Here is a 27643-nt window from a genome sequence, read left to right as displayed (position 1 = left end):
TGTAACAAATTAATTAATAATGGTAGGAGAAAATAATGGGACGACGGACTTTAATCCTTATCGATCAGCCTAGATTTGGATTTCACAAGTCAGAGGTTAATTATCAATTATTTCAACAATTTATGGCTAAGCGCATTAACATTCGATCGTTGTTAAATTAACTAGTGCTTTAGGCGATTTAATTCACGCGAGATATATGGGGTCGTACGAACATACCCGAAACTCTTACGGTCTATTGACACATTTCGTTCGTCGAATTAGCAAATCATCAATTATTGGATTAGTTTACAGAACCGCGTGTTAAAGATCGAACAGTTTTTGCTGATTTATCGGCCAATTTGCTGATTGCGAGTTGAGAGTTCGTGTAATTTGTTCGTTGATCATAATTTGTCATTTGGTCAAGCGATCGTTAATTTCACGTTCGATTTCTGTTCCGTTCAACAGTAAATATATATTACCCGTTACTTGTTATTTTCGAAAGTACCGAGTATTTGCCAAATTGACTTTCGACGATTCTCGTTTTATACCAGTGAAATGGTATGAATGATTTGCAACGAGCGAAATCATTTTGTTAATGGAACACAGATAACAGAGTTATCACATTAAATACTCGGGACTCTTAATAATTTTTTATTTATCTTCCTGCAATTTCTACTTCACATTACCAGTGGTCATTTCAATTATTTAATCAAGTCAACTTGCTAAATAATTCTTCACTCTCTCTGTTCTCAGACTTTTCTTTAGTAACATAGATGTTCTTCCACTAATTGCTTCCATCATTATCAATAAACCCTAACGAGCACAGAAATTCATAAATCCATCAAAGACACTGGTTGGTCTTTAGACTCCAATATCGTACACAAAATCCTGAACAAACTCCGGGCTGAACGGGTTAAATTAATTCTCTTTACACAGGCTGTTCGATTAAAGACGCCGGAACTTCGTAACGAAGCAAACCATATCGAACGAAGCGATTCATCCGGCGTCAGTCGATTTTCATCAAACGCTTCTTAAATGAACAACCTTGCCTACCGATTCGATATCTCCCCGGTCGTGCCGATAATCCCCGCAAGACTCGGTTAGTTGAATTTCCTACGCGACGATTACCATCCAATTAACGTCCGGCAAATATAATTCCTCGCGAGAATCTGCTTCCACGGTCGCTGCTCTACCGTTTAATCAACCATGGGAAATTAATGTTACAAGGAAATACGTTTCTTTGTTAAAATTATGAAAGGAATTAATTTAGAAAACGTAGTGTTCAAATATAAAAATAAACGTAGGTAACAAAATAACATTGTCTGGATTGAAATCAGGATGGAAATTTTTGAACGAAACAATTCCACATATTACAGAAGTTATAAAAGCCCGTCATTCGATGCTTAACTGGTATGAATGTTTTGAATTCATTTTACAACTAACATTGGTTAAACTATCCACGTTTTTTCCTATAACATCGCTCGAATTCTATCGCATTAGAAAAAGTCAGTACAAATATGGTAACGAACTGACGTTTACAATTTTACCTATTTTCCTTTAAAAAAGTAATTTGTATTTTTCAAACTTACCCAGTCCAAAGGACGAACTCGATTCCCTCCCCGTGATGAGTTCTCATCGCCCTCATGGCTGATTCGATCAAGGACCATGGCGAATCACAACCATAATCGCCGAATTTACCGACCGTCTTCCGGTCGGAGGGCATCCAGCCGCCGTCGACGCTCCTCGTGTTCCAGAACACTGAAAGCAAGGGTTGAATTTAAGGGAAGGGGAGAAAGCAGCGGTTGCGAGCCACTGTACAAAAGGACACGGACGAGCTTTAAGGGAAAAGCGCAACGGACGGTCACGTATTACCTCGCTAACGTCCAAATGACACGGAGTTAGGCTCGGGTATGGGACGCAATTTGAGGCTGGTTATTTCATGCAAACCCCGTGCCAACCAGACACGCCAGGTACTTTAAAACGATCGGTAAATACCGACGGGGACGAGGTAGATACTGGCTCCGGATAAAGCTGGTTGAATTCATGACGTTCGTGAAATGTTTGGCCAAGTTTGAACAATATGCTGTGTATTGGACGTAACGACAGAATCGATGTAGTATAATTGGTTTTTTCTTTTGTAATATTGGAAAAATTCTAATAAATAAACAAAGACGTTGTGCACTGATCGTTTCCTTTCAATAAATGAAACCTTATCATTTAGCAATTATATATAATACATATTAAGTCAACTCATTAAATAATTCCTCAGTACCTCAATTCTCAGACTTCTCTTTAACAACATAGATGTCCTTCCACTAATTACATCCATCAATATCAATAAACCGTAATGAGCACAGACATTCATAAATCCATTTGAATTTAACTTTAGGTTCATATCCTTGTTATTAGTTTTATAAGTTTGAGTCACGATTGATTCTGATACCATTATTGAAGGGTTAATTTAATGCAGTTTGCCATGGTAAAAGCGTTCCCTTACCCCCGTTACAAACCACTAGAAGGGCGCATAAAGCAGCCGAAATGTTCATCAGCTGGAATCCTAAGAAGGGCCAGTATTCTCATCGAGAAATCCAATTGAGGTAACCTGGGTGAGGAAGCATTTACATTCTCGTCGCTAGACCGCGGTACAACACACCGTTAACGTCTGGCCAAACATTTTAGGAATTCTCTGTATGAAACAGAGGAGCGATAGGAGGGTGAGAGAAACGGGAAAGGGCGCGTGCGTGAAGGTCTTGTACACAACGAAACTACTCACTGCTGCCTGCGTTTCCCTGGGTGGAGTACCTCGGGTCATAGTGGATGTCGGTGATGTGCCAGAAATAGCCTGGAAACAGAGAGAAACGGGCACTGTGTCTTCTTGCGTTTCGACCTTTATTTGCATCCTTGTCCCCTCTCGCATTTGCATTCGCCCTTTCTTCGGCCACGATTTTGTAAGCCAATGTAACGTGGCGCCGAGCCGAATGCAATCACGAAAGTCAACTCGTGTCGCCTGGCGAATTCTTCGCCGGAGACGAACCGTTTCCACGTCGCAGGAATTCAATTGAAACGGATCCCTCTGATTCACCGTGGATTGTTTTAAATTAACCACGCGCGCCAATCTGAACGAGGCTGGGCCACTTTGCAAGGTAATTAGAAACCGGGAATCGATCCGCGGCCGAGATTAAATTTATCAGAATGAACGCAGAGGAATTACGAATGCGAAAGGGACACGCGACTAACAATTGCTACTTTCTACCAGATTTCCCCCGCTTTTGAATTATGGAGCAATTTAACGTGTCACAGGATTAATCAACATACGTCGGCGTGGTTATTTTTTATGCAACTTGACGCGAATGCGAGAAAGGATTATTAATTTTCACCTCCTCGTTGCGTGATTTTATTAAAAATTGATAACGACGTGTCCGCGGCTCAAAGATCGATTGAATGTTGAACACGTTGGATAGAAAATTGAAAATTCAAGTTTGAAACTGCGTATTTCTATGGTATTCAACGTGATAATATTTTAGAAAGAATTTTTCGCGAGCAAAATTAGCGACGAATATTAGGTCAAAGTATTTTTGTCACCTCGATGATTTCGTTGGAACGCCCGCCTAGCTTGTTAGTGTCGTTCATAATTAACTGCGCACCAGGAACATTAACATACGGCTGTCGAATAAACTTTGCTCTAAACGCGCTCAAAGAACGTCGACCTACATTCGACGAAAGTTTCGGCCGTTTTAATAATTCCACGATCACCGTATGCAACGCGTGTTATAGATGTACAGGTAGATAAGTGGCTAGGTATTTCTAGATAACACGAAGAAGTTTGAGTAGCGTAACCATGTGCATGCTTTTACCTATTTTTCCTTGTACAGCGCATAGCCACGAAAGTAGCACCAGATAGTCACGGATCATGTTTCCGCAATTGGACCTGCAATTAAAAATAAAATGAATGTTAGACGATTTGCTTAAAAATGCAATTGGAATTAATTACAACGTGAGTGGATTCAGAACTGTGAACAAATTTCAAAGGGTGAAAGTATGGTTAAACAAGGATATGAGAGAATGAAAATAATGATAAAATATGTTAATGAATATTTAAGTTTATGAGTAACTTAATATTTGATTGTGTAAGTTAATTAGTTAACATAATTTTGTAAAACCATCCCTTATACAATTTTATGAATTTATTCGTATATTTTCTCGTAGCCTGCTCTACCACTAGCAATGGCAGATTTCAACTTTAATTTTCATTTTAATTTCAAGCCTCCATGATGCGTCCTGCAAGAGGTCGTTCCGTAGAGGGATACTCATCGTAAAACACTTTACAAGGCTCTTTTAACTGCAACGGGAGACCTCGTAAAAATGTCGGCAAACCAATAACGCTGTTCGTGGATCGTTTGACGACGTAACAAAGAGCCGACGTTTGAACCACATAAATACATAATGCCAACAATAGAGCTCGTGTGTATAAGAGACACGATAGGATCGGCTTTTCGGGGGTAAACGAATAATTAACTCTTGGACAATGGACCTCTGATGAAAAATCGTTTTACCGAATTTCAGGTTAATCCTTGATAGTATTTTTTATTATTTATGATCATCTTTGAAGAATTTTGTACTTCCAATTAATTTTTCACAGTTAGTTACAAGAAATAAAAAATTTGTCATTTAAATTATTAATTTACTATCATTTAATATTTCTCTGTAAAAATGGTAATTAATTATTCTAAAAAAGATAGTTTCACCGCGTTTGTAATCTGATGCTCGTCAGTACTTAACGTCACACGTGAAGGATATTTATATTATTTAAAAATTCATGAATTAACATTAAAACAAAGGATTTTAATAGTTTAACCCTTTCAACATATTATATTTTTACGATCCACAAATAACATAGCTTTCGTGACCGTATTCTACTTTTTTATTACAAATTTTCACCCTCGATGGATTCCAGCATTACTACCAGATAATCAACCACGATCATCTCAGTTTACTCAGACACGAGCTGGCCATAACTTCCGCTTAATAAACTCGATCTGTTCCATATTTCCTTTATCCTTTTCTTCTTTTTTTTAAACTATACAGGGTACATTTTCATGAAATATATTCTATAAGAACACTTGAAATAAAAAAAAATTAAGAACTTAAGAAAACCTAAAAATAAATACAATTTTAACAGTTCTAGATCCTTGGAAAACCATGTAATCTAAATTACTCTATTTTTAATAAAAGTATGATGTTTATACTCTAATGATCGTTATATAAATAAGAATATCTCAGTTTAAATATCTTTTGACACAATTTTCCTCCAGCTAGCGTGAAGAGGACCATTTATACTTCAAAATTGAACCCCGCGAGATACCTGTCTCAAATACACTGACGTGTTCGCAGCAAATAATGGAGTCTACTATGAACACCTGCTATGAAATAACGCCATAATGTACGGTAGCCGTATCTGGAAAACAAACGGTTCGTGTCCCAGCATTTATTAAAGCACTTTTTTTTTCTTTTTCCCTCGATTTCGAACGGTGCGACGTGGATGCTAACTTTTTAACGGTATTATTAATCACATTTGGAACTCGAACGATCCCGGCTGCGATTTGCAAGCAATTTTTCATCGATTTCATTGGTGCATCAGAAAATATCTGTATTTATCCACGTATACAGTATAAGCTCTTTTTCTTTTTCCAACATTATTCGTTTAAATATAATCTGCATGTACGCGAACAACGGAGGGAAATCGCGATACCAATTTTAATAGATAATTGTAATTTATGATGCGTTTTCGATGCACGAAATGCGATGCAACGATAACGTCGGAATTTTTAACTTGACTCCTTGTAATTTATTATTATGAATATAATTTAATACGTGGAATTTTACCATTTCTGATGTTCGTGAAGCGCATAACTCGGCTTAAAACTTTCCGGTCATTTGGAATTTTCGGTAAAATTCGACTGAATGTTTAACCCTTTCACTGTTGCACCTCTACGTTTTTACGTTGAATTATCTAAACGTAAACGGAATAATTCTGTTCGGAAAATTTTATTCTCAATGATTAATATTTGAAGGAGTAAAATATTATAAGAAAAATATTTAATTTTGGAATTTCATAACATTGCTGGCTGTTATCGACGCGTGTTGATAAGTGTACATGGAAATTCGTGTGACACTTCGTGACTACAAGCTAATGAGTTAATTCCATGCGTAACATTAATCAACCTACTTAACCGGAAGATAAGGTGGGGACGTGTTCCTCATTATTGACTACAATTTCATTTTAACATAACACAGCGTCGTTGCTCATAAATACTTTATAAGCAAATTAGCGAGCGACGATAAATGTCTGAATAAATTTAAAGAGCGCGAAGGGATAAAAATTCTAATTTCTTTCAGCATGAAATAGTTTGCAAAATTAAACTTTGTTACGAAATATTTTAATTATTTCATGTATTCTATTGCATACTCTTCTGCCGTAATGAACAGCTATTAGAATGGAATAGTAATTTGCATTTATTAAGGATTTGCAAACTTTGTTGCTTGCAATTTGCAGTCGCGAAAAAGTTACAATCCTCACTCGTTAATGGAAATAGTTTCGGTAATGGCGAACATTTTAAACCCAAGAAAGCTTTTTAATTAATGGTTGAGCTTAGTTGGTGTCAATGATTCAAATTTGATATACAGGATATTTTAATGAAATATTATTAACTTAATCGCGTATAATGAACATACTAATAATTATTCAAAACAGGATTATTTCATCATGCAATTTCCACTAGTTACTTTGCAAAATTAACAAACAAAATTATAATTCTGATATTATTTTGCTAATGTATTCCCAACGTGTGGATTTCATTTCTTATCAATTTCAAATGAAAGAATTCGAAAGCTCTCTAAATAATTAATATTTATCAATCTCTAATCTTGCATAGACTGAAGTGGCATTGTATGCAGATACCACAGTGACAGTAGAACATTATTTCACCCGAATCATGAAAAGCTGGCGTCGTGTGCACGCGTAACAACGCGGTCAGCAACGATTCACGAGACTGCTATTAAATCAATTGAATATCGAATGTGATACTGTTACGCGTTGAAAAATAGATGGCACGCGACGGATGTTGGCCTGGCCCGATTGCATTACCGTTGCCAGAGTGCTTCCGGTGAAAGAAATTATCGGGCCGAGCGTCCAGCACGGAAATACGTGCATTAGCGCAAACGCTTCCACGATAAATACGCAATTTTGCTGAAATTTTCTCCTGTATCGGGCATACATGGTCTCGATTCGAGCAACAGTAGACTTTGATCACCCGTTGCCTGCGATCAATGATATTGTACATACACGTTGCTTGGAACAATCAAGTAGAAATGAGAAATTGTTTGATTAAAGGTAGTTTGAAGGATATCATTCCGCCCCCTTTTCTCCTTTAATTGATTTTACTGTCGTTGAGGGAGAAATTACAGCATTCCAAGGAATTAATTGAAAAATTGTATTCCAAGTTCTAAACATTAGGGGATGTATAATATAATTAAAAAAATTATTATTATTTCTTAGATATTTTAAAATAATCCAAGAAATATAAGAAACGTAAAGTGAAGTTTCAACAACGAAAGCGAATATTACCGTACATAAGCTTCCAAAGGGTAGAATCTAATCGACGAGAGGGTAAGTGTACGTTAAGTGTTAACGTACGACGCTGTGGAAGATTAAACTGAAAATTAGGGGCTGGAAAGCGGCAAGGTTTAATATGAAACGGTTTTTTCATGCCGAAGGTGTGCCGGTAATATTAGAATTTTGTCTGTGATGTACGATATAAAGGCTTTTATCGTCCGCATCCGTGCAGCTGTGTAAAGCGATGAAAAGTGTATGGCAGTTACATGTCAACGCAACGGTATAAAGGACCAAGGAACGTTATAAACGTGTCCTGGTATTAATTTCTCTATCGAGTTTACAATTGCGCCCCGAGAAGTCGAGGGTAATAAAATCTGCAATACGACGTCCTCTGCTTCTCGACCTTACAACGCGTTTCATCTTCTTGGTAAACGAGAAATTGCCGAGGTACTTTGATAATCTGATTAAATCTTACAGTCAGAAATTCATTTTCTTCATTTTTCATTTTATGATTGAAGCAAAAAACACGTTCGAAAAATATGGAATACAAACTTCTTCTCTAGATTCAAATTATAATATAAATTTTCCTTTTTCTATTATAATAAGAAACCTGTGATGAAATTTTAATATATATTTTACATATTTTCAAAGGAAAATGGAGTGTCTGTGATCAGACTCGAGTAACACCTCAACAATCTACTTATCTCCATGAATTTTAAAAGAATTTCTCAGCTGATAGTTATCAGGATTAACAAAAGTATAGAAATGAGTACTGTATAAATACCGTAGTTTCATTTTGTTCGAAGCTGTTAAGTAATACCTTTTGGTTAAAATTCCTAACTTAATTAAGAATTTCGTTGAAGATTCTTAAGTTAATTAAAAATTTCTCTCGAGATTCTCAAGTTACCTCCTCTATGCAAAATTTTCTTTTTGCACAGTACTAAAGACACTTTCCTACTACAAAATACTAATATAACTTGTTGATGCAATTTATACTTTATGGAAGTGCAAATATTATTATTAAATAATAAAAAAAAAAAAATGACACACTCTATAATTAAATCATCCATTTTATCACGGTCTTCTATGATGCTCTCTAACGAACCAAAATCACTCAAAGCAGTATTCCATTAATTTCCCAGAGTTGTATGAATAATAATTCCAATCTGAAAATTTCATCCGCTGCGAGGCCGCATAACAACCGGGTGTGGAAAATCTGAATCTAAACACGACCCTCTCTTAATTATTCAACCAGTCATTTACAATGAAGGTCCGCTTTCACGATTACCCCGATGAGAGGCATCGGGAAACCGTATTCGGTTTAACGAACCACGCGTGTTCGTTGAATAGAAAAGCCATGCTACGATTCCCTTAATCCAGTCCGTATCCTAATTGAAAAGCGGTAAAGTAGAGGGGTTTGATACGATCGCGTTATACTACTTTATTAATCCTGACACGCATCGGATACCCTCCTGGTACCTCGGTTAATCTCCGAAAATTCTAAGCTTCTTAAGACTTCTCGGATAGGCTGCTATACGACCCTCGAAATCTGCCTAAGTGGTACATTCTGTCTGTCTAATTAGCGTAAATTACGCCTCGCTGCGAAACGATTGCTATGCTAACGTTGCACGATTATCTTCGTATCAAACAGAGAGACGGCGCGGCGGCGAGATATAACGAGACCATAAACGCGTTTACGCTTAGGCCTTGGTAGACGGTTATCTCGTGGAAAATAATCGTCCTTCTGGGTTGGCCAGCTGACCCGAATGAAACGCCAACCGAGAATGACCTCGTGATACGGTTGGAAGAGTAATTATCGATGCTTTTTCCGTCGTCAACATTGCGGAACCAGATGCGAGATGATGGTTAATCGAGCTCGATAATGCTCGAGCTTTCGATACGGTCAGGGTACCTGGCTATTTTTGATTCCACCGTGCCGTTTTTAACTTAGTACGGAACAAGTACTTGCACTAGTGCACATAAGCGATCGTGGAGTATAGAAATACGCAAGAAGGAGGAAAAATGTTTAGTATCGGCGGCGGATGGATATTTTTTATTTTGAGCTATCATGTTTAGACGTTCAGATAGCTCATGGTCTACCTAGTTCGATAATTGAGAATTTATAAATTCATTTAATATTAAAAATACTTTGTGCTGAGGTATCGATATTGAAATTTAGAGAAAATGATAATTATAGAAGCTTCACCTTCAGAATAACGAAATAATATTATAGTATTCTGCAGTAGGAAATGTATATACATATGTTATTAGTACACCAGACGGATCAGCTTAGGGTTATTAGCTATCTCATCAATCAGGTCTTAGTACTTGGCAATCGGAAGTCGGAGAAATCAATCGAATTATAAGCCAGCAGTCGGATTATTCGATATTCGTAGTTCAATTAGATCCATGCTTTGAAGAGGCAGCGGATATTTTAAGATACTCTTATGTCATTTACTGTTTCATACTCGCAGTCAATAATCGAATAGGAAAAGATAATAAAGTGACTAATTTATTTTCTCATTAATATGTGATAACAATTGTGCATAAAAATACATTTTTGCTACATAAAAATCCAACTTTCCTCGTTATCATATTTTTAATGATTCAAAATTCAGTGTATTTTAAAAGAATAAACTGCTAAATTAAAATTTTGAAACAACTCTAAATCTTCCACAATCGTGGTTGAAACAAACGATCGCGTCAGTAATGAAGCACGAACAAATTTGTTTAACCCTGGTTTATTTGAACAAATGGGGCCGTGAAAATTGTTGTCCACGATAGCGGTACCAAAAGACTGTGTGGTACGGTTTTAAATATATGCGGGTAGTCATTGATCCGGGCCAACTAATTACCGACGTCGGTTAATTAACACTTAATTAACGTCAGTTTTGACACTGGGCTCGAATAAAATCAAAGTTACTTTAGAAACTTTCGGCCTGTAATAATTGTATAATAATTGTGAAATTTCAAAACTAACATAAATGATACAACCGAAACATTCTAAACTTTTGTCCTCGAACAAAATCTCTCCTTTTTTGAAAATATTATTAAAATATTCAAACTCTATGTAATTTAGAATTTAGAAATCGATTAATTTCTTTTGATCTTCGTTCGATCAATTCCACGGATAAAGAGCAACCAACAAAGTGGAAAATCAATTGATATCCTACAACGAACCATCCAAAGCATTCTCTGAAACGATCGGGGAAAAGAGTTGGAAACCTTCAAATGGGATAATCGTTTTCCCTTCCCGTTTCGGGTTGCGGTAATCCTTTGGCCACGAGTAGCGTGAATCGGCAGAGAGAGAGGAGATTCTGGTATCCGTGTAAACGGAAACGCAGAGAAATCCCCGTTGACCCGCAACCAGGGGGCCGAAATCGAGCTTTTAACCGATACTTTTATCCGCCGATAGCGAGGGAACGAATCTCGTTGGTAATCGCGGCGATGCGGTTTCGATGCGGACGCTGGAACACACGCTCGTCATTTGCGCCCCGTTCCACGAATTTTGCCCTCCGTTTCGCTGGTAGCCGTCGGTAAATTTGTTCGATGTTGTTTGCATTTCGTTCGGCAACCGGGGGGGGAACAGGAGAGTGCAAGAGACAGGCTTGTTGAAAGTGCGGTGAGTTAAAAGCGTTGTTTGATATCTAGGACTTTGTTGGCCATGGACGGAGGGCATAGCCACGGTAAATACGAACGGCAAAGAGGAAATATGCGGGAACTTCGAACGAGTTACACGGAAATGTATCGGGGAAAGGGCGATCGTAGAAACGCGAGGTGAAAAGTGAAAATCATGGAAACATCGTTAACGCATTCTATTCACTTCTTATTAAAGCAAACATTTATCATTCCTTGACATTCTCCAGCTCTTATAGATTCTATTTTCACGGCGTATTAGTGTGATCAAATTAAAGAAAAAGAAAAAATAGGAATGAAGAAAAACGAGCAGTGTCACAAAAAGGAATACGAGACTTTTCCCATCCAGATTCCTTTTCGCTTCTAGAATTCAACGGCTTCGCAAAGCTCGCGAATCCGAGATGGCACAAAGCTTGACCGTTTTTGGTGGTTTTCTAAAAGCACAGGTTTTCTTGGTTGGTCCCGTGCAACGGAAGTTTTATTGTCAGAAAGAGGGAGGGTTGAGCTCTTGTGGATTGTACACATGCTGGCGGGAACCACACCCCGCCGGTGTTGCTGGTCAACTTCCTGTCAGCAGTGTCGTCTTCGTCCTCTCAGATTTATGACGTACTCCCGTTTGCTCGAAAGTTTGCAATATCCTTACGTCCGTGCCGTAAATCTACCCCGGGTTCGGGTGTTAAACCCGGCTGCAAATCAATACCTGCCGAGATTCACTACCTAAGTAACTTCACTTAACGTTGTAATTATTCGCTCGGGAGAAGAAGAAACTTTCTCGTTTCTACAGATAAAAGAACACAAACTTAATAACACTAGCAAAATTGAGCCAGGCAAAACGCCAGATCACAGATCTTATATTTCGAGTTACAGAAGTTATCAATAAACCTTTGTTGAAATACGCTAATTATTTTTCAGAAAAACTTCTCGAGTGTTCAAAAGACCGATTCTATTCACTATTATAATAATCTCGACTATTTTCCACGGGCACAACTTTTTTTTATGTTAACTCTTCTCAACAAACGAGCCCGACGGATGGTTCTTCCTCTAATTTCATTTTTAACATAAAATCTCCAATTATTCGTGGAGGATCAACCTCGCAATATTTCACGGACCTGTTCCTCTATGAATTTTTCCGTACCCTGTTAACGTTATTCAACCCTTGCTCTCTTATTTCGTTGCAAACGTTCGTACGAGGGTGTACATGCTTCACATTCAGCTTGCCAGCCCGAACAAAGCTTCGTCGGTCCACTCGAAAAGCCGTGATTCCGTTCGTTTCGACCGCTTGAAAAAACCGAAACCGATCTCAGCTCGAGTGCTAGCATCCGGCAATAAATCGTCCAGGTTATCCGTTCGTTCGTTAACCAAACTATATACACGTCGCTGGCCGAACAACGAGACAGCGGTGCAGATAAACGTGTCAAAAATTTCTTGCTCGTTTACGAGGCGATCGCGTGTCGGTCAGCCTTTTTTTGGGAATTTCCTCTAGATTTCATACACAGTCGTTCGAGAAAGTCTATGCATGCTACGAAAAGCCATTGAGATTAAAATGAAGAATCACTTAGGATAATAGTTGAATTATCAACATATGACAACGTAATGTTTCTAAATCGTTTTTCTTTCCACCTCGGTCTATGGATTTAAATCCCACAGAGCTGGGGAAACAATAAAAACAATACGATATGATAAATGTAAAAAGAACGTTGGAAAAAAATTCCATTAAATGTCAACTGCAAAGTTAATGCATTCTGTGCTAAGAAGATTAAAAGATTAAAAACTCGTTTCCCGATTTTCCTTATTAACTTGATTGCTCTTATGAAATAACACATTTAAATTTCGTATAAAGTAAAAATATTAAGAAACACTTGAGTGTATAAATTGCCACAACTTTGGGTTGCGGTGTTCGTGATCGTAAGTCAAGGTGGTCGGTTATTAAATCTAATAATTAAATTTCACACGATAAGCTTTAAACAATTTTTGAATAAAGTTCGCCGTCGCTGTACCCATATTTACACGCTAATATATTTGATGTAAATGTTCCATTAAAAAATTGAAAATTATGAGATTAAGAGATTTATAAAACAGCGTTTTTAACCTTAATGTTTACAGCTGTTTTCACCCGTTCAAAATAAATGTTTTTCGATAGAAAAACATGCGTGGATTTTTTTTGGTACCCAAATTGCATCAGAATCGATGTGTATCAATTGGGGGCTGTCCCTCGTCGACCGTTTAAAATCGAACGATCCACTTCCCCTATTTGATAGTTTACATATTGATTCGAAAAAAAAAGAAAAATAAATAAATTTAAATTGCGAAGTTTCATCCGTACAGAGAGTTCCCATCTTTGTCTCTGAATAAATATGAATATGAATATGAATATCAATAAAACTATGCAAATGAAAAATGATAGGAGCCAATTACGTCGTTTGAAAGTGACATTGTGTTTCATTTATTAACGCGAAAGTATCACATGCAACACGGATCGTCGATGAGGTAGAAAAATCGCCAGGTTAGGTGCGGTGCACCGATGTCAAGCCGGAAGGGGTTAAATGCGTCCCGTCACGTGAACCTCGTTCTCAGCAGAACTTGGAGGGATTTAAATCTGGCAAAAATCAGGGGCGGTCCTTGGCACCGGCCGATTTTCTCGCCTCTCCAACCCTTCTAAGCACCGGCTATCGTCGACTCACGTGACAATTTCTTAACTCGCTGCCACGTACGCCCGAGCTTTACGACCCGACACCCTGTCCTACCCCTCTCAACTTTACGAGCGAACGGCCGGCAACCTCGTGCCCCCTCTTCTCGACGTCCTAAAACTCTCCAACGAGTCGGGCCAACCCTCGATCAGCCGTCTTTTATACGCCACCGGTTTACGTGCCTGCAAACTTTATCGGTAATTGACCTTCCCTACCGTGCTCGAGAAGCCGGCCCGGCACGCGGTTCATTTGCAAACTCCGACTACGAAGCTGCGAAGCGTGGAGGTTCCTAGCGAACGAGAAGCCGATGATTCGTTCCCCGGATCGATGGATTCGAAGGGATAATAACAGGTTGTTGCATATCAAATGACCGATTACGAAACATGCAAGGTCTTCCTGGAAGGGTTATCGTCGAATATGGTTGTTCAGGGGGTTGAAGGGTCTTAGGTTTAATTCAGAATTCTAAGGTTCCCTAATGAAAAATCAAAATTGAGATTTAAGAAAATTAATAATCCAGTGAAATTTTAGTACCCGATAAAGTAGACTAAGGTAAGGAAAATAATACATTTGCATTTCTCAGATGCATCGTTGCACTTTGCAAAAGTGCAATATCGAGCAGTTGAGTGAGTACAATCACCTTTAATATCGAAAGAGTTAAATATGAGACTAGAGAAATGTAACACCGGGTATAAGATGATTCTTCGTGTAAAACTGAACCAAAACTGTGGAATTATTCTCACTTGTACGAGGACTTATTTATGAGGGAATCTTGAAGTAAGAAAACTCCGTATTCAACTATTAGAGAAAAGTTTATCCATCTTATTATTCTATAATAACTTCAAGTTTAGCCACGATCTCTTCTATTCACGGGAACCTTCTGTTGTTCCATCTGCATTTTCTGTCAGGAAATTCTTGCGCTGCCCAGGCGGATTCTTATCGACGTTATAGCTTTCACGCTCGTTAAGTTGGCCCCTCGCCAATCAAAGGTGCGCATAGAAAGCCCCGCTCGGTGTGTATAGGGAACGGCGGCGGGCTTTGTGCGGGAAACGGAAGTCGTCAGAAACTTCCAGTTGGCACTGAGCGGCCGAATATCCTGCATGCAATTACTCTTGGCGCGAACGGCGACGCGAGCTCGCGCGTACAACTTGTTCTCGCCGTTACACGGCAAAGCGGTTTCGAAACATCCTGATAAAAATGCTGATATATCATTGTCCTCGGGATTACCGTGCTTGTTGCCTTATCTGTGTTTTAGGATAGATACGAAATTTTTGAAACAACTACTTTAAAGAAAAGTCAAACAACGAGAAGGGGAAAGATAATGCACCTGCATTTTTTAGATGCATCGTTGCACTTGCAGAAGTGAACAGTAGAGCGAGTAAAATCAGCTTTAGTATCAAAATGTGACTGTACGGAAAGAATTGTTAGACAAATAATAAATATTTGCACAGATATAATATTTAAGGGATAAATTTAGTGGAGAAACGATTTGATTCTACAGATGCATCGTTGCATGCAGATGAAGAATAAAACAACAAGAACTTATTACATCGTTCGACTTTTTTCATCGTTACTTCTTTCTGTCTTCAATTAACGTAGAAATATATACGACTGCTTCCCAATTGCGTGACTCAACGTTATAGAAAACGGGGGCGTAGTTCGTGACAGAACCAAAGAGGAGGTGATTTCTCATACAAAAGTGAATCGCAGGTGCAGAATGAAACTTTTTCCTAAGCTTTAACCAGCCGAGATAATTAAGCCTCGTATCTCTATGTAATTCGTCGCTTCTATCGCGTAATTGCCACCGTTAATCATAACCACTTTACAAATTGCCGGTAACTTAAGCCCCTTTTAAAAGCGATTCGGTGATCTAGTTTTAGTCTTTAATCACACTATACCATGTTTTTCTACCGGCTAAAATAGATACGATGTACTAACCGCGTGCGAGTTTCGAAATTGTATTTAAATATGCAAGATGTGACGTTCACCGTATTCCTTAAAACTCAATAATACTCGAACAAACATACGGATCGCGGTAAAATAAGGAGGTAAATATATGAAACCGACGGGGAAAAGCATCGCGGCGCGATGTTAAGAAAAATGTGGAATGCACCGAAGCAAAAACTCAATTTCAACCGGCTCCAGTTTTATTTGCACCCCGGCAATGTTTGCGTGTCGATTAATCGGAGACGCGTTACGATTCTCCGTTTATCCCCGTGGATAAACATCGTCGAACACGATGGCGTAGATAAACAAGCGGCCTCGTTGTCGCTGGCTGTGTTGTTTCGCGTTAAAAACGACGTTGCATGGATAGTTCACGGGTAGCTGTCCAATTAACCAACAGCCGAGCTGTAAATCCCACGAGTAAGAGATGAAACGGAGAGACGTAGAAGGGGTAGAAAAAAGAAAAGGAGACGGTTGAATAGATAGAACAAGAGGAAAGAGGGATGGAGTATAATAGAGGAGGTGTGCTCGATTCAAAAGAATCATGATTAGAACACGGATTTGGCGCACCGTTTTACAACGAAATGCCGGCAAACGAGCTGGAAGAAGGAGGTGCTGCAACCAGGTCGAAGAATTTCCTGCTTCGCATTCTAACACGCCAGAATCTACAGTTAGTCAAAAAACCTTCCGTAGAACTCGTTAGGACTCATTTACAACTTTCAGATTTCTCGGAATTCAACGCTACAACATGAAAGACCTGTGGCTGTTTTAAAATTGAAAATCATTCTGGGAAACAAATGAATAGTGAATAGAAAATAATTTATATATACAACTAAAGTATGAACGCTGGAAAGAAAAATTGAAATTCAATATTTTTTTTGAATTATTGAAAGATTTTGCTGTTTTTTTGTCATTGCAGTAGACAAATTTTAATATCGAACAGAATCATGATCACGATCCATCGTTTAATCTCACGATAACGAGAAGGTATATGCGCCTAAATCATCAGAGAAGATTACAGATCATAAATTGGAGAGGAAAAAGAAAATGTAAAAAAACGCATTAGCATCGGTGGAAGCGTGTTGAGGCGTGTAAATGGCTTCTCGCGGAATGTCGCGGTGATATTGCTCGGCTGAAAATTGATTTCCGAGTCATTTCGCCTTGTTCAGGCCGTTTTATTATCGCCACGGCGTTCTTCATCGCGACCACTTCGTCGACGTGCACGATAATCCGCACGAAAATGAATTAATAGCAGCGAACGTGTAACGGTGACATTGAGTAATTAAAAGTTTCAATCTTTCCCTTGGATAACGATACACTGTTTCGACGGTGGGAAACGCGAGAAGACTGAAAAACCAGATCGATGTGATACTTAATTGTGAGCATCGAGAAGAAAGAGATAAAAATGAAAAGGGGTTATAGAAAGAGAAAGGATTGTTTACAATGGAATTCGATCAAAGATTGAGAGTGGTTGAACCAGGAAATTGAAAAGAAAATCAAATCTCCGTTCTTGTAAAATATATAAACTTTTAATATTAATTTAAATAGTTATTTATTATTTCCTTACTCCATTAATTTCTGTTGAATATTTAATATATTTTTATTTAATTCTCTTCTACAAAGCGGAGTTCTGTAATTGACCCCGATCTATTCATTGTGACGGTTGTGTAATTCAATTATTGTAATCCAATAATGTGATCTAGTTACATCAACATGTATTGATACGAAAAGTATAGGAAGATTCTTGAATAAACTCATGGATAGAAAGAAGGTAAATTAAATTTTTCTTAAAATTTCGATACTGATAATGGTAACAAGATATTACCTTAATACATGAAGCTTCTCATATTTATCAACGTCGAAGATACACTATAATACTAAACCAAACTTCGAGACTGGTATGCAATAAGTCAAATAACTGATCTGCCCGCAAACATTCCATCCCATAACATTTGAACACTATAATAATTAAATCTCATCTATTAAATGATTTTCGACAATTGTATTTCTTCGCAGTTAAAATGTCCTACTATTTCTGACTTTGTTTATTTTTCAGGAATTCTTTTTAACCCTTAAGCACAATTAAAATATTCCGGTTGTTTTTTCTGTTTTATTCGTATTCATTCTAATTACCTTTTGGATGGTTTCATTATTTTTCTAGGATGTTTGAAAACGTTAGTTAGGGCAATTGAGGAGCGGTAAGTTTCACCATTTTCAAGATAGAAAAATATGCTCGGTTTGTTCAACAGGCGTTAATTTCTGGCTGGTGCACGTACACCGTCGTTCCTTTACGGTTCTTTTTACCAGCGAATTTATTCGTCGAACGTGGCCGTGGCGACGACAGATGTACACTCGAGATTTACGTGACCCTCGAACGACCGCGCGCACATCCGTACGAGCGCACAACGACCAGGAGGAACGGCTGCGATAATTAATGGTTACTTTTAAGGTGCTCTAAAACGCGTCAAAAACCGGCAGCAGTTTCGTTCGATGATTTACGACGTGCTAAACGAGAACCTTGCACGGCTGATTCTCGTTCCTGACGTGCGTGTCTTCGTCTCTCATTTGCATACATCTACGTATGTATGTACGTTTCTGCACGTGCCACGAGATCGGTACACTGGTTTGGATTTCAAGTGCTTGGCAAACAAGTTATACGTTACAGAAACTGTCTCCGCGAAGTAGATGATGAGAGGAGAACACCTGGATAAACGTGGAACAATTTGGACGTTTCTTGTCTTTTGTGTCGGAAGAATTAATTTCATGAGTGAAGGAAATGAGAAGATCCTTACGAAATGGAATGTGACATAACCCACTGAGAATAATATTACTTTGATAACATTCATTTGATAACAATATTATTTCTTCTATGTTACGTACTTTTCTTTTAACCAGCCTTTAGTCTTGTGTAATTCAGGTTACAAAAGTAATTTATTACAAGGGACTAAAGAAATATGACCACTTTAGGCTTATAACGCCTTGGGCTGACTTATTATTGATTGTGCTACTACTTAGAGCTGCATAATAGTGAAACAGGCAAATGAGTTTCGCAAAACGTTTTATCTTCTTTTTCATTAGACACAAATATTGTTATCTGAATATTACATCGTGCTGTTACATAGTTAGTAAATTTAGATTGCATATAACACGTTGGGCTGACCTATAATACTGAAAAAGGGAAATGAATTTCACAAAACGTTTTGTCCTCCTTTTTATTTTGATGGAAACAGATTACTGTTCGGCCTTTGCATATAACATGCTCCCATAGTGAGGGCATATACAATTTCAAACGAGTTTTTCGAAAAATGCTTCATTCAAGCTCTTTAATGATGTAATACAAAATAGGAAGCCTGGATAAAATGAATGAATAAAATATTGAGTTGAATGAAAAGTTCATTTATATTTTAAAGAAATGATTTCATACATGAATGTTATAAACGTTTTGCAATTTTTCCACTGTTTCAATTTTACCCACTGACATTTTTGAACTTGAAATATTTGTTAATCAAATAATCTCCACGTTAAAATTGAAAATGTTTTCTAAATCATAAAGCAAAAATATTTAATTCAAGGTAAGAAAAAAATTAACGAATAATGAGAACACAGTAACTCGTCTTTCTTCTATTTTATTTTTAGGCCTTTTAATCTTCCCCATTCAGAACTGTTCATCCCCTTGGTAACACGGATCGCCAGCTGTTTTTTCATCTTTCCGGTAGCGGTAACAATTATTGTGCCTTAATATCTCATTAAATCTGTCTCCTTTCTTTTAAATCACTCGCTTCCTGGTCCGCTCGTAATTACAACTCTCTCTAATCTGCACCTATACCTGCCTTCTATTCCCTACCCCGTTTTCTTCCTTCCATTTTATTTTCCTTCGGAAACAACCACCGTTTCCTTCTTTCTTTATTTTTTATTCGTTACACAACGCGTACTCTATCGCCCGCTCTATTTGTGTAAGAAATTAGTTTCAGCCGCGCGACACTTTTATTATTCCCACGAACACACGCTTTTTACAAATTAATAATTCCTTTTCTTGTGGTTTTATTACGAACGCGACACGGATCTTTCGAGCCTCCGCTCGAGGTCATAAACGAAAGTAACCCTCGTTTTCTCTTCTTTTTTTCTAATGGAACGATGGCTCCTCTTTTATTGAAATTTATAGCACACGTTGGGAGAATTCCACCGAGCACCCTTTAGAGGGAAATAAACCTGACCTTTATTGCTTCAAACATTAGGAGCACGAAGGAGATTTGAAATATGTGCTGTACGTTCACCCCCTTTCGACGTTAAGTAAACTTCGAACATTGATCTATGGGAATATACGGCCGTCTGATGAATCCAACACGATTTCAAATTTTTTTCAATTCAATGCGACATCGATTTATTATTCTGTCATATTTAATTCAGATATTATTTAAATCACAGCTTTTACTGAACGACTGTGGTATTTATAGTAACTATTAAATATTCCTTTGATTAGCTTATAAAAATTCAGAGAGTTGTTATCTCAGCAATTCTCAAGCTTGTACTATGAAACTTTAATGTTTTTAAATGAACGACTTCCGCAGAAACTTAGTACGAATAACTGAGAAATATAAATATCTAAAATGACTGCTCTGGAGTGAATTATATATTTTATTCTGTTATTGCATTTTCCAATGGAGAAGAAAGAAACTTTCCTGAACCTCAACTTTCCATTTTCATATTTCAAATCGAAGACAGGAACTGACAGATATCTCATATTATCGGAAAGCAAATTTGCAAAACTACACGAATAATATAAATTGACAGATATTTCATATTATCGAGAAGGAAATCTGCAAATCTAAGTGAGGAAATTGTACTTTGTTTCAAGTACTTAAACCTGGAAACCTCGTTACTTTTATCAAAGATACATCCTATTCTTCGACGCGTCTTTGGGAACTTCACTTTCTCAATTCAATTTTCAATAGGAAAAAGCAATTCCCGTGGAAATTCGTACCACCGTAAGACGTAACACTTTCACGCGGGTTGACAAGAAAATCTAATGACAAATTTCCACTGGAAATAAGATCTTCGTCGGTGACATTAGCTAAACAGCGACAGTTCCCGTAGAGCAGATGGAGCCAACGAACGAACCTAGCGTTTCACTACAAACGGTTTAATTATCTCACTGTCTTGCGTTCCGATTTAACCGGATGAAATTATATCGCGAGGAGAATTGAACCGAATGTATTTCGTCGAGTCAAATTGAACACGAGTCTACAGTTTCGGAAATCTAACAACATTGACGCAGTATAGATCTTTGTAATTAACAATTCATACCTATGTTACCAAATTACAATAACCACCGTCGAATTCTAAATAAACTGTTTCAAACTTTCGTTAAATTGTACTATTGAATTTCCATTCAAAACTTTTTGTTTTTATATTTTGCATTTCAACCCTTTCACTGTAGAAGAGTGCAATACGAAACGTAATAAATTCAATACCAGTGACACCTATTTCATAATAAATAATATATTAATTATTTCGTGTGAAGAGAAAGTAAAGTATGCTCAAAAAGTGGAAGTGTCCATTTTTCTCCTTTAGTTCCCACCCCTTGAATACTATTATTTTTACCTTGGATCACTTTATAAATTCTCGGAGTTTCATTCAAACCAATGAATAGCTAAAGGTTCGTGGTTTTTCCTTGCGAAACCAGCTACCAAACGCTCGAACCGTCGAGATGAAAGCTTACGCATATCTGGTCACCGCGTATCGTGAGTTATACATTTCCGGATTTACGGCTCGTAATATCATTACGTCGAATCACTGGATTCCATTCGCCACCGCTGGCTCGAGTGTTCGTTTCGTTCGTTCTGTCCTACCTTCTCTCCTCTTTCCTTTTTTTTTTTTTCACTTCCACGGGAACTGTAAAAGAGTGCGAGGTTGGGGTGGAAACGGGCAGGACGAAACCGTAATATCCGAGAGAAAATTTGTTCGGCGAAATGAAATTATCCAAGCGACGATCTTGCATTATACTCGCGGCTGTACGTGACCGGCATAACGTGCCGTCTTTCTAATACATGGGAATAGGTATCGAACGCTCGTATCGTAACTTCCGTCCTCTAAAATCGGTAGGACGTATTTGCCTGGTATACGTGGTTGACCTTACACTTCTTTCGCAGCATACCAATTGATTAGTTCTCCTCCATTGGCAGGCAATTTTAAAGATTGATCCTTGCACATCGATACAAGTCAATTTCGACCCATAATAATGTAAAAAGTAGAAGAGCTAATGATCGAAATGATTTGATACCTATACGAAAGTATTCCTACCCCTCTGATACCTATCGCCTAATACGTGAATTTTAAATAAATAAAGCATACCTTAATCGAAGGCCTGTTATTTAAAATAAATCGAAATGACGAAGTGTTATTTGAAATAAAATCTGCTTTAGTATGGTTTCCAGCAGGGTAAACGGTTGAGGGAAAACGAAAAATTGGGGCATTATCGATGCGTTTGTTACAGTTACACACGGATTGACTTAGCTTTGATCGAACACGAGTTGTATGAAGCACGTCAAAGAACCTCGGACAATTAAGCGGAGCCGAGGTTCAACGGAAGAACTTTGAAACAGCGCAACGACGCCGTTGAAACACAGAAGAAACGGGATTAACGAGAAAAAGTTCGACGCCGCGTCGCTCGAACGGTTTTAATTAAACCGATGGCGCAAACACCGCGCGCCCAGAGCAATATTTTCACACGTCCTACATTCTGACACGAAGATCGAACATTGTTCCTCGTCTATTTTCTTAGTTATCGAACTACCCTTCGATGATATCTCGTGGAATTAATTTCTACCCTGCGATCCGAGCCGACGGGGTTACCTTCGGAAAATGCATGCTATCCACCGTTGAACGCGTCGCGGAAATTCATCCCGAGAGAGTGATAACTAGTAGCCGCGTCGAAATAATAGGCCGCTTACTTATCCCGTTGGTGCACGCGCGGAAATTACGTTTGCCTCGGTTCGACCGTCACGGGGTTAAATATCTCCACGCCGCGATAACGCGAGATTTCGATAATCGATCGATCGAGAATCGATGCTCGTTACTTTGCGAAACTTACCCTAAACCACCCCTTAAAACGATACACATTTTAAATTATAATATTATAGACCATGTTATAATCCTTCATAGAGGCGAGTAGAGAGCGAATTCCCCTCGATTTTCCCTCCCCAGTAATTGTCATCATAATCTCTCATTAATGACCACTGTTCGTTAGAAATGTGAATCTCAGCTTGCTAATTCTAAATTACAATATCGCGGACCATGACGAACGTATTCGTTATCATTGCACGTCTGTCCGTCGCTGAAATCTCTATGGTAGATACATTTTAAGTGCACCCGCATATGTCCTAACAGCATGACATGATTCGAATGATCACTTACGTGTTCGTCAGGCTGGTAGATAAAAGCTTCGTAACGGAGACTCAATCGTGGTTGGCCATACCGTAACACACACCCTTACGCGCACGTTTTTCAATTCCTCTTCTCTTACAATTTACAAGGGAACAATATGTAAATCCGTCGATACTATACGATTAGACACTAATCTTCTACTATTTGATGGTGGTTAATTAGCGGATCCAGGCTGTCTAGATCATTCTTCCATACGACGATCGATATAAAATCCTGTCCGCTTTAAAATCGCAAGTTCCTTCAGCGATCTTTACCTTTTTTTCACGGATCGTTTAAAAAGAAAATCTGGATCACGATCTATAAATGATCACTGGATAGTTTACAACGTCGAACACTTTTCTATCAGCCCGCGTTCTCCGAGTACGAGTTACGAGTTTCCGCGTCGGAGATTCGGCGAACCGTGTGCGGCCCGCACCCTCGCACGAGACAAACTCAGACTTCCTCGAGCCGGTAGGATGCCGACGCCGACGCCGACGCTGACGCCGGCGCTGCCACCGCTGTTCGCCGGGGGTCGAGGATGGCTCCAGCTTCGCGACTGCGCCCTTTCGCCTCTCTTCAACCCATTACGCTTCTCACCGGTTCGCGCGCACAGACGTAAACACACGTATAGGACAGACCTTATCGTAGCAGAGGCGCGGCGTGTACGATGTAAGGCCAACACGTTTTCACTGCTGCGCTCGCGAACTCTACTGTAATAATGTTCACGTGTGTGTGTGTGTGTGTGTGTGTGTAAGAGGGGATGCGTTGCTTCTTTACCACCCCTTTTGCAACCCTCTCGGCCGCAACACGTAGCCTCGCAGCCACTCACCCTGCCTCCGCGTACGCCCCGCGATATATCATCGTATCGCTTTATGTCCCCCCTTCCATCCCTAACGTAACGTTTTATTAACCAGAAATCAAGTGTGCCACGTTCCTTCGCACCCATCCTTCACTTTACGATTCAACGTCGTTGCGACAAACCCAAGTGTTTGTGATCTTGATGATTGAGATGAAAGAACGGGGTGGTTGGACGATGGATACTTGTACAAATATGGGTTTTTATGGAAAATATTTAGAGACATTTGTTTTGTCATTAGATGCTTCTAAAAATATAAGGTGGGTGTAAATAATTTGGTCAGTGTTTTCAAGATTTTCAAGAAAAGAAAAGAAGACTCGACCATTAATGGACAAATGAACATATTATTACCAATTTTTATTTACGATGTTTCAATCCTTTCTTGGACTTCTTTTATCCCTTAGGGAAAGGCGAAAACGTCATAACTAAAATTGATGATAGCACTTTCGTTCATCTTTCCGATATTAGCTTTTTCTTCAAATTTCTTTGGACTATTCGAGCATGAATAATAATTCATGCGTTATTGGTAATACATTGATAGCAATAACAGAAAGTTTTTGACAAGTCATTCATTGTAAAGAAAATGTTTATGATTAATAAAATTAGTTATCCAAGTGAATTTCTAGAACGGATATAAGCGCTAATTACAATGAAAGGATTAAAAGCCACAAGCTGGGTTTCACGCGGCGATAATTAATGAGGAATCTAGGTATTCCAAGAATTGGCCGATGTTATCCGATCAAAAATCCTCTCGAGTGCAATTGAAATGAGAGTTTACGAAATTACATATTTACACCTAAAATGATTTGAATATGTTAAATACCATTCAACACGTTTAGTGTATTTAATATCCTTTTTATCGTGAGAGTCTTGATAATCCAATTAAAACCGTTTTATAACGATGAAATAAAGCATACAAAAATTTAGCGTATCTTATTTCGATGAATTAATCAAATTATCAATGATTGTTTATGGACCGTAATTACAGATAATCCAATGTAGCGTTAGCAATATAATTAGCGAAGTGTGAAACCAAATCTGAAATAAACAAATATGAAACTGAATGTTATTTGTATTTATTATTATCTCAAATCATCCGATATTTCCAATAATTACTCTTAATATTTTGACAATTGACGTCACGTATTGGTGATTTTGACGTTAAACATGACGTGTCGGTCAGGGGTGACCGATGCGTCGCGACGTCTCAAATTTAATGTAATCGAATAATTAAGAGAAGAAAAAAATTGAATAACATTGTTATTACAATAATTAGAAAATTGAGAGCTCACACTTTACAATTAGCTACTCATATCTCTATTAATTAGAGGTTCAAGGTCCACATGTTAATTTTTATAATTTAAAAATTAATAATTCCACAGTCTACCTAAACAAAAATTTCCAAATACTTGTAACTCTATTAGCAATCTATCGTTAAATATGAAGGAAACTTCAAATGACGGTAATCAATTCCCTGAAGTGTACATCCATCAAAGTGCTAATGAGAAAAAAATTATATCGATACTAAAGACATTAACGAGTCGCAAATTGCAATAATAATCAAGGAGTTAGTACGTTTTAGGCATACAAAAGAAGGAACAAGTAGTCGATGAACGAGATTTAGGAAGAAGAAAGCTGGGGGACGTCTTCCCTTGGGTAATTGACTCTTCCGTGGGAGGATGTTAAACGAGCAATCGCGTGTCCTGATCGCTGTAACCGGGAAGAGAAGGAAGGGATTGCCACGTGGCTGTTGTCGATCGTTGGAGGCTGAGGAAGAAGCGATTCATCCGGTCCTATTGAATAGGATCTTCCTGGTAATTGTTGTCTGAGAATAGGTCGCGACGCGAACGGACGTAGGCCTGGTTTTGTTAGGACTGAATACTTTATCGGATGTTTCGTTATTGTTTCCGTGAGAGGGTGATTGATGTCGTTGTGATGGAAAAGATGGGGATAAGGACGTTCCATTGTGGGATTTAAATGGCACTGCCAATGGGGTGGATCAATTCGGAAATTATGGACGTACTCGAGTGTTTTTCGATAAAAACGTACATATACCTCATAAATATTATTTGAAAAAAAAATTTCCATTACTTTAACAGAAATATTTTCGAATATTATTTCAAAAGAATGACAAAAATTCAAATGTTTGTAATATCATTCCAAGATGAAACGTAATTTTGAAAATATAAAGCAATCAGGAAGCCAATAAAAAACTGAATTTCAGTAACTATGAAAGTTTAATGTTAAAGTTCGTTGAGTATTATTCAACGGTTTATTGTTTAACAGCTTCTACTCGTTAAATTTCAGTTTTATTTCGAATCTTTTATAGAAACTGCCTCAATAAAAGTTGAACACTTCGGAAGGAAGTTTCGAAAGTTGTTAGAAGGTACACGGTAATCGTGAGAATGACGTCGCATCTCAAGAATTACAAATTTGTTGGTTGAAAAATCTCGTAGATTGCCGACAACGGTCATCCTTTAATTATATTGAAAGTTCTACTAAGTTTTAAAGGGTTGTAATCTCTGATAAAAGAAGAATGTTCATGAAAGAGGATCTTCTGTAAAAAATCAGAAAAAGAAAAATACTTGCAAGAAGTAAGAAAAGACAGAAAGCAGTATGAAGTTCTGAAATTATTTCTTCTAACAGAAGAAGTCTATCTTTAGATTTCAAACTTACCCTAAAATATTATATAAAAGAATTTGTTTAGTCCCTGTATTCGAATGGAATATTTCAAATGTTAAATTAGAGAAATTGCGCACCGTGTCAGAACCTTTAGATAAAATTTCGATTTTAGATAAAAATCTAATCTCTATCGAATTTCACTGGCGACAGAATTTCAAATAGCGTACCTCACTGAAAATCTCCCATAATTAAACCCGCATTCGCATCATTGGCGTCCCTTCGTCTTAATAAAGAATTTCCTTGCTGTGAGAATTTTTTCCCCTTTCCTCATCCCCTAACCAACTACGCAACAGTCGTTAACCACGGCCCGTGAATACAGGGAGACGCGTGCTCACGCTTGCACGAACAACCACCTTGATCCTGTATATACCTATACCAGTAAATAAAAGTGAGAAAAAGAGACAGACATTTCGTAGACCGGTGGCTGGAAAATAAACGTCAAGGCATACGCTTCTACACGACTAACCGACAGTTATACACCTGCGACGACGCCTCCACACTCGCTCGAGGACCTCTACAGACCAGACGGTATTTGCACGATCCAGCCGACACCTTCGTTCAACCGTGTTTCATCCTCAAGTATAAAAGCACGAAGAAACGTTGTTTGATTCGAGTGCTCGGAACAGCATCCTAGATACACACTGCCATCCATAAGCATTAGGACATTTATCAAATTTGTCTGTGCCCAAACATTCCAAGTTAAGAACTCTTTCTTGAAAATTCTAAAATTGGAGCGTGTAAAGTCGATGAAATAATTTGGAAATTTTCCGCTTTGCAATTTAATAATAGACCGGAGGTAAATTGAAATCAACCGCACTACGTCCAAGC

At 38.1% G+C, this 27643-nt stretch overlaps 1 protein-coding gene across 2 annotated transcripts in view; it reads right to left on the bottom strand.

The window, feature by feature from the left end:
• The window catches only part of LOC117603694 (cyclic GMP-AMP phosphodiesterase SMPDL3A), a 68032-nt gene that overhangs the window by 17327 nt on the left and 23062 nt on the right, over positions 1–27643 (bottom strand). The window contains exons 1-4 of one of the 2 annotated variants that reach the window (XM_034323084.2): positions 23269–23759; positions 3834–3907; positions 2753–2821; positions 1569–1737 (exon numbers count right to left, since the gene is read on the bottom strand). In XM_034323084.2, coding sequence (XP_034178975.2) covers positions 1569–1737; positions 2753–2821; positions 3834–3891 — 296 coding nt within the window. In that variant the 5' untranslated portion in view covers positions 3892–3907; positions 23269–23759. Of the gene's footprint in view, positions 1–1568; positions 1738–2752; positions 2822–3833; positions 3908–23268; positions 23760–27643 lie in introns of those variants that run through there. The other variant, XM_034323083.2, reaches the window with a different exon arrangement.

Source organism: Osmia lignaria, chromosome 11, assembly GCF_051020975.1.
Source record: "Osmia lignaria lignaria isolate PbOS001 chromosome 11, iyOsmLign1, whole genome shotgun sequence".
NCBI classification, from domain to species: Eukaryota; Metazoa; Arthropoda; class Insecta; order Hymenoptera; family Megachilidae; genus Osmia; species Osmia lignaria.
The sequence above is the reverse complement of the archived record's forward strand: the minus strand, read 5'-3'. Positions and strand labels throughout refer to the sequence as shown.